Raw genomic sequence first — 8,163 nt, 5'->3', positions numbered from 1 at the left:
GATTCTCCTGCCTCCACCTCACAAGTAGCTGGGACTATAGGCACCTGCCACAACACCTGGCTATTTTTTGGTCACATTTTTTGGCCATCGTTGTTTGGCATGCTGGGGCTGGATTCAGACCAACCAGCTCAGGTGTGTTTGCTGTTGGCACCTTAGTTGCTTGAGGCACAGGTGCCTGCCGAGCCAAGGGGCTAGTTTCCAGGCTGTGTCTACCCAGGCCATCCTGTCAGAGCCCCATCATCTCTGGCTTCAGCGGGTCTGGTTTTCAGACTTCCAGAGCTTTGAGGTATTTCTTAGGTGGCAGGTCACTCTGGCTGCCGAATGTGGGGGCCATGGCCTGGTTGGACCATTGGTGGCTGACAGCAAGTTCAGCCCCCTGCAACCCTGGCCCCATGCTCAGTGCAGGCATGAGTACCCTGGGAGGCCGGGGACCTGCACGGTGTAGGCATCTGCTTTTTGTGCCATGTTCAGGGTACCAAGTTAGTGACTCCCACTCTGCCTTGTGAGTCAAGGTAGATGCTGCCCAAGCCTATGGCTTGCAGGGCCTCCCCAGGGCCCTGTGGAGCAGCCTCAGTGAGTACCTTCCTCTTGTGCCTAGGTCCCTGAGGTCTCCCCGCATGCCATTCACATGGGCTTCAGGGCCAGCACAGTCACTAATTGCTTTCCTGGGGCTTTCTAGGCCTCAGAGTTAAGTGGAGAAGCCCTCATGCTTAAGTGGTGGCACCAAAGCCCCAGGGTCTAGAATCTTGCCCACTACACACCTCAGTGGTTGGATGTGGTAGACACCTGGCTGCACGTCTCTGAAGGTCCCTGGCAGCTGCCTTAGCTTCCATTCTGCCCTGTACTCCGCAGCCACTCACCTCTACTGCTAGTTCCAGCAGGCTGGCCTGGCATAGACTCTCTTGAGACACACCTGACATGGAGGCAGCAGAGTGCCTGGGGGTCTTCGGGTGCTGCCATTTACCTCCTGTGATGAAAAGACATTAGCAGAGCAGTTTTTATGCTAACCTCCCTGACAAGAAACTTGCCTTTTGGAGGAGGGGTAGATGTCTCAGGATTTGAGCTCATTTCTGCTCTTCCTTCTTGTGGAGTTACATTCTAGTCTTCAGGGATTGGGCACCTTTACCCACTTCCCCTCAGCTTTTGGCCACTTGTCCAGATCCCAGGTGGAACTGTCCCCACAAGGAGAACTCAGTGTCCACATGAAAACAGGCCTCAGCTGTGAGGGAGGGGCTGGCCTTCTGGTGTGGGGATGTCACAGCCACGAGGCCCTTGCCCTACCTCTTGTTCTGACCCCACAGGGTGACTCCTTGCTGCTCTGGGACAATCATGATCTTTCTCCCTCTGCAGTGTTCACCTTGGGTCTTGCTGTTTTAATCCTTTGGATAATTTTGGTTTACCATTATTTGATTTTGAAAGCAGTGCTTTTCTGTTTGTTCATTCCCCAGCCTTGTTTTCTTTCAGGTCTTGCCTCTTCGCCTCTCCTGCTGTGCTGCCGTGTGGCGTCGCACCTCCTCCACCCGCTTCACCCCATCTCAGCTCCGTCGGAGCCTGACGAGGCCGCCAGCCCTCTCACATGAAATCAACTTGCTTTGTTTTTGTTTTAATTTGGTCTTTTACTGTCGGCAGAAACAATGTTAATTCAAGGGCTTTTTTCTTGCTAAATTTGGGGCACCCTGGGTGGGGGCTGTGTTGTGATAATTGAGCAGTGAGATGAGGACGGAGGCTGATCCCTCCAAAGTGGTGGTGGTAGCCTTTCGATCATACCTGTGGTTCAGAAGTTGCCAGGTGCTGAGCTTTGTGAATGTCCAATGGTCAACATGACAGAGCTTGCAGGGCCTCCAGTGAGGGATGAAGGGCAGAGGGCAAGCACAGGCCTGGCGGGTGTGAAGGCTGTGGAGTGGTGTGTGCCCAGAAGCCTCCTCAGTGTGGTGCTGCTCTGCATCCTGGGCAAGGCTGAGGGAGGCCTGCGTGGGGGACTGGCGTGGTGGGTGAGGTGTGAGGGTGTCGACTGTAGGAGCCCTTCCTTGATTTGGGAATGTGGAGAGACTTCATCCCCATGTTAGCAACCTTGTATCTTCTCTTTCAGGAGGTCCCAGGTAATTGAAAAATTTGAGGCCTTGGACATTGAGAAGGCAGAGCACATGGAGACCAACATGTCAGCAGGGCCCTCACCCACCAGTGACACCCGCCAAGGCCGCAGCGAGAAGAGGGTTTTCCCTAGGAAGCGGGTGAGCTCCAGGGGCAGGGGGGTTCAGGTCCGGTCAGCACATGACCCCATGTGCCTTCAAGTCCCCTGTACGCAGGTCTGAGGTGTGGTCCTGCTGCACTCTCTGACCTCAGCACCTAGTGACCTTCTTGGGGTGGGCCTGCCTTCTGCATCGTCATGTCAGAACCTCATCTGTCTCAGCTAAAGGATGTTCTAATGCACTTTAGATCCCCAGTTGTAACTGGAAGCACTGTCTTCCCCTCTGAGGCACCCCTATAGCAAAGCTGATTATCTTACCTTTCTTCCTCTTTCTGTCAAGCACAACTGTGCCCCTCACCTCTCCACTTAGCTCATAAGGTGGATTCAGCTTCTGAAATCCTGCCCCTCCTGGGTACTCACCTGTCCGTCTCTTCTGTAGCCTGCCTTGTCGGAGTGCATCTTACTCTTGGCTACTCTCTCGCTCATGAGGTGCCCAAACCCACTGTGCAATCTGAGGCCTGCTTGCTGCCACTAAGCCAGTGCTCTTCCTTCTGCAACCCCAGAAGCTTGGAGGATGGGGTGGGGCCAGGAAAGAGACATTGGCCAGGCATCTAGAAGAAAAGCTGCTCTGATGACTAGGGTGTCCTGAGACACAGGTCCTGCCTTGGCCCTGCCAGACGCCTGCACTGAGGGCTTAGGCAGGTCTCAACCCCTTGCTGGGAGCAAGGCCCCCCCTGCAGCCCTTGGAGGGGTGGATGACCCCAGCTCACTGCCCCCACCTGCCTGAGTGTGCGGGGCTGTGCTGATGGCAGCTGCTCTCTGCCACAGGACTTCACCAGTGAAGCCCCCACAGCTCCTCTCTCAGACGCCTCGGCTTCCCCCCTGTCTCCACACCGCAGAGCCAAGTCACTGGACAGGAGGTCCACGGAGCCCTCCATGACGGTGAGCCTGGACGCTGTGTGCTGAGTCCTCTGGAGACTGTGCTCTCTGCTTCTGCCCACTCTGGGCTTCTGTCTGTTTCTGTTTATGCATCCACACCAGCTATCCCTTGTGTTTGTGAGCACTCTGACCCATAGGCCATTGAAAACATTCTATGGTTCTTCCCTTTATTTGGGGCCCAAACTGGGGGCTATGTGGCATCCTGCACTCTAGGAGGAGGTCCCTGTGGAGTCTGGTCCCAGAGGATCTGGACTCTGAGAAGTGGGGCTGCAGCAGTCCTCTATCCTTCTGGTTGGGGTGTGCATTTGGGGTCACTTTGGAGGTAGGAGCTGCATCTTGCCAGAGCTCAACTTGTTCTATGGCTCATGCCACAGTGAAAAAGCAGACCTTGCCTCGAGTCCTGTCACTGGTCCCAGATCTGTGGCAGGGGAGGTGCAGCAGGGTGCAGTCAGAGCTTGGGAAGCAAGGTGGCTGCTTGGTTCTCTGACCTCATCTGCTGTCTCTAGCCTCGTCAGGGGAGTGGCCCTTCACTATCTTTGTCAGATCAGCGCAGAGCAGGCCTCTCACCTCCCCAGAGCGTGGGCCTGCCAGCCATAGATTGATACATAATTGTGGCACGTTAGCAAGAGCATTGGTTTCGCCTTCAGTCTGGGCTTTTACATCAGACTTTTTGAATGAAATTCCTCTAAGTTTATTAACTCAGCTGGTAGCTGCTATCCCCAGCATCCGCCACAGGCCCAGGCCCTGACAGCAGAGCATCAGGGGCCCATGTCTTGCCATCTTTGCAGCAGTCAGTGCCACTGCACATGTTGAAGTTGGGAGAGGGTGGCCGGAGAGGGCAGGTGCAGTCCTCCTTCCCAGTCATTTGGGCTGGGGTGTCCTAACATCACAAGCTGCTGTGGCCAGGGAGGCCAACAAGAAACTGGGGTTGAAACAGGGCTCAAGAGAGGGGCTGATGCTCAGTCTAGGTCTGGGCCCAGTCATGGCCCTCCTAAGACAGGCAGCCCACTGCAGAGGCTCCCAGAGCAGCCTGCACTAGTGTGGTAAAAGCTTGGGGAGCTGCCCTGCTGCTTCTTTCCTGTTCTGACTCCCTCTTGGTCTTTGGAATATGTGAAGACAAAGCCAATTCCTGATCAGGGTGGCTGTAGAAAAGTAGAGAACTCCTGGGGCCACAGGAGAGGTGACCTGCGTCTCTGTCAGGCCTGGGGTGAGAGGAGAGGGACCTGTGTCTCTGTGGGGCCCGGGGCCAGAGGAGAAGGACCTGCGTCTCTGTGGCGCCCGGGGCCAGAGGAGAGGGACCTGTGTCTCTGTGGGGCCTGGCTTGCAGCACCTTGTGGTGCTTGTGCACCTTGGCCAGACAGGCCTGACATGGTCTCTGAGACTGCTCCTTGGGCCCGGGTATGGAGGGATCTGGAGAGACAGTGCCCCAGCCTGGGTCCATGACCTTGTCTGCTGTTCTGGTTCTTGTGGAGACACACAGATAAGCCTCCTCCTGATAGAGCACTGCCCAGAGGGACTTTAGCAGGGCTGGCACTGCTGCTCCCTCAGCGCCAGTCACATCTCTGCTCCTCAGTCCTCTTCAGGGCCTTCTGACTCTCCCTTCAGCTGTTCCTGCAGCCGTTCCACTTCATGTGAATTGATGCACAGCTCTCTCCCTAGGCTTGATCTCAGTCCCAAGACAGTCCCTGCATAGCAGGCCCCAAGCAGGCCAGAGTAGGGACCCCTGAGGGTGGCCAGCAGCTCCCACTCATCTCAGGCGATAAGACTGTGCCTTCTTTCCCCAGCCCACCACTGGGCTATGGGCAGCACCTTCTGGGGAGGGGGCCTGCACAGGCTTGCCTGGCAGGTGGAGAAACCCTTTGCTGATGTCTGGAGATGCTGTTCCTATCAGATGCCCATTGCCCATGGTGGGCACACCACGATGCTTTCCTCTGAACTATTCTTTTTTTCCCCTTTCTCAGCCTGACCTGCTGAATTTCAAGAAAGGCTGGCTGACTAAGCAATATGAGGATGGTCAGGTAAGTGTGCAGTTACTCTTGATTCACCCCTGGGGGCTGGGGAGTAGGTGCCAAATGAGGCTAATCTTGTCCCTACTAGGGTCTAAGTGCTGGCTCTACCCCGGCCTTTGGCACACCCCTTGTCTGTTTACCAGGACCGTGGCTGACATCCCCGCCTGTGCAAAGCAGTGCAGACACACAGGGGGCAGTGATCAGAGGTGCTTCCTACCTGTTACTCACAGGAGATCTCTACCTCTGGCTTCAGGGGAGCCCCTGCAACACTAACCCCGCCACCTGGTGGTTTTTCCTAAAAGCTCTAAAGGGTTCAGGCTTCCCCAGGGATGTAGAAAGCTGGTTGTGGAGCTGGCTTGTGTTTCCATGCAAGGCAGCCAAGTAGATGGTACGTTAGCTCTGTAGGGGCCATGGCAGCCTCCTTAGCCTGGGGAGGAGCACATGTGATATGTTTTTACCATCAGTCTCAGGCAGGAAGAGCCATCTGCAGCTGGACCAGCCAGCCTCACCTTGAGCTCTCTTATGGTGGAAGGGCCAGTCTTTCCAGCCTGAAGAGGGGCCTGCTGGGTCCTTAGCCCCAAAGGTCCTGTTCTTGGCCCGTCCTCACTCCCCACCTGCTTCCTGAGCCACTGTGCCAAAAGAGCCTCTTTTGTTTCTCCCTCCTTTATATCACATGTCCTTGGCCTTGTCTGAACACTCAAGTTACCCTCCTTGCTACTCGCAATGAACATTTGGGGTTCTAGCTGGTTAGTTTTTCCCCTGTGGTTAGCCCACCAAGGGCTGTGGCTCACAAGCTGCCAGCTGCAGGTGGAGATGCCATGTTCATAGCCACCTTTCCTTTCTGATGGACCCACCCTGTAGTCTGCAGTTGAGATTGAGGAGACTGTACATCACTGGTCACTAGCCACACCACTAGTCACAGAGAGCTCGCAGCTGACACCCCCACTGTCTTTGCTGCCTGTGCACCAGAGAAGCTGCAGTTCAGCGGGCTCCCTGTGATCATGATATGCCCAGCTGCACATGGCTGGAGTGGCCTCTGTACTCCACCTGCCCAGAGTTGTCCTTGTGCTCTGGGAGGTGCCCAGGCCTGTGCTGTGTATGCCCAGGAACAGTCTGCACACTGCCTGGAGCTTGGGAATTGAGTCTTTTTCTTACCTTTTAGTGGAAGAAACACTGGTTTGTCCTGGCCGATCAAAGCCTGAGGTACTACAGGGACTCAGTGGCTGAGGAGGTGAGTGCTAGGCCTTGCCCCTGTGGTAGGGATGGCTGAAGGGCTCCAGGGACTTCAGAGTCCCCATGCTGCTGCTGTCCTCTGGGCTGAAGTCCTCGTGTGTCTAGAGAGGGGTATCTGTGTTGCCACCATGGATTTCTTGCCATAGTTTGGTGGCAAGTGAACATAGCCCAGGGTCACGTCTATGTGGCTGTTCTCCTGTCGTGGTACTGGGCTCTTGCCAGGTGCTACATCAGGCAGCAGGGTATAGCACATGCTACAATAATTTGTTTTCTCTGTTCTTTGTAAAACACTGGAATTTGGAAACTCAAAAGCAGTTTTGCTTTTTTCTACAAAGTGATTTGGTGATGAATTGAGTCATTGGAAAAATTGAACTAAGTTTTGTCCTGTCTTCTGGACAGGTATGGGATGTGATGAGTGAACTTCACTGGGCTCCTTGACAGCATTCATTTAATGGTCAAAGACTGACTAGAAGGAGCTCTTCTTTCTTTGCGTATTAAAAAAAAAAATCTCTTCTGATCATTTGGCAAGTCAATCTCTGCCTTTTCCCTTCAGTGTACTCCCACATAGTAGCGGGCTGTCTGTCCTGGGCGAGCCGCCTCCATATGCTTGTACCTACATCGGGGTTGGTATATATGTGTATGCTCTTACGACAGAAGTTGTCAGTGATGAAGACAGAACAGGGTGGGGACGGGCCTCTGGTGATATCTGGCATAAGGAGTAAAGGGGTATATGTGACTGGCTGTGTATGCACAGAATACCAATCTGAGTGTGGGTGGTAGACCTCCAGGGGTCCTGGGACCTTTCAGGAGAACTGTTATGCCTAAATTCATAATCTTAACATGGCTTTGGCTTTTTTCATGTGTTGACATGTATATTGTTGGTACAAAAGCAGCAACAGGTAAAAGTACTGGTTCTTTGGCATAGTCAAGGCTATAGCAACAGACTGTCACAGTATTCTTCATGGCATTTATTTTGTTTTAAATAAATAAGCAAATAAATACCATTATCTGATGGAGCAGGAAAAGTTACTGATTTATTAAGTCTCAATCTTTGCATACCCATCTTTTTAACACCCTGTGATGTAAGGTAGAGGTTGGCATCAGTTAATTTGGCCACATGCCAGAGTGTGCTGCTCATCTTTTGGGAAAGGGCCCGTGTGAGTGAGTTGCCAGCTGAACCAACAGCGTCTTCAGGGACCACTTTTACTTGAAAAAATAACTGACAAACTATGGTCTGTCATTTTGGGTATTTGGAAGATGTTTTCATGAGAATGAACCAAGTGAGTTCATTGCCAGTGATACAATTTGAGCTTTTAAGCAAAAATTAAAACTTTGGAAGATTTATATTCACTATTGTGAACTTCCCGTTACAGACTCTCCTGATGAAATAGGTGGTGGTATTAGCAGACTTAATATTTTGATCTGAAATGTGAAATATGTAGACATTTTGAAGCTGTATATAACTTAATATTCTCTAAGTGACCAATCCACATAATGTTGTGCCTGGCTAAAAGGTACATTGAAAGGGCTGGATAGAACAGTGGGTTATAATATAATAAAGTAGATAGTTAATTGATATGATTTCAGATTCCACATTGCAGTTGACCTTTAAGAAACTGACTTATCAAAGAACAGCCATAGCCAGGCACATTGGGAGGCTGAGGCAGGAGGATCGCTTGAGGCCAGGAGTTCAAGACCAGCCTGGGAAACATAATGAGACCCTATTTCCATAAAAAAAATTTTTTTTTTTTTTTTTGAGACAGAGCCTCAAGCTGTCCCCCTGGGTAGAGTGGT

At 52.6% G+C, this 8,163-nt stretch overlaps 1 protein-coding gene across 12 annotated transcripts in view; it reads left to right on the top strand.

Annotated features, from left to right (window-relative positions):
* The window catches only part of MPRIP (myosin phosphatase Rho interacting protein), a 167,978-nt gene that overhangs the window by 127,266 nt on the left and 32,549 nt on the right, over window positions 1-8,163 (top strand). For 10 of the 12 annotated variants that reach the window (XM_003800721.3, XM_012811981.2, XM_012811979.2 and 7 more), the window contains 4 exons: window positions 2,090-2,231; window positions 3,017-3,130; window positions 5,089-5,145; window positions 6,299-6,367. In XM_003800721.3, coding sequence (XP_003800769.1) covers window positions 2,090-2,231; window positions 3,017-3,130; window positions 5,089-5,145; window positions 6,299-6,367 — 382 coding nt within the window. The remainder of the gene's footprint in view (window positions 1-2,089; window positions 2,232-3,016; window positions 3,131-5,088; window positions 5,146-6,298; window positions 6,368-8,163) is intronic. The other 2 variants (XM_023507425.1, XM_023507422.1) reach the window with 1 other exon arrangement.

The sequence above is a fragment of the Otolemur garnettii genome, unplaced genomic scaffold (assembly GCF_000181295.1).
Source record: "Otolemur garnettii isolate 467f Iridium unplaced genomic scaffold, OtoGar3 scaffold00182, whole genome shotgun sequence".
NCBI lineage: Eukaryota > Metazoa > Chordata > Mammalia > Primates > Galagidae > Otolemur > Otolemur garnettii.
This window is presented reverse-complemented; position numbering and strand designations above follow the sequence as displayed.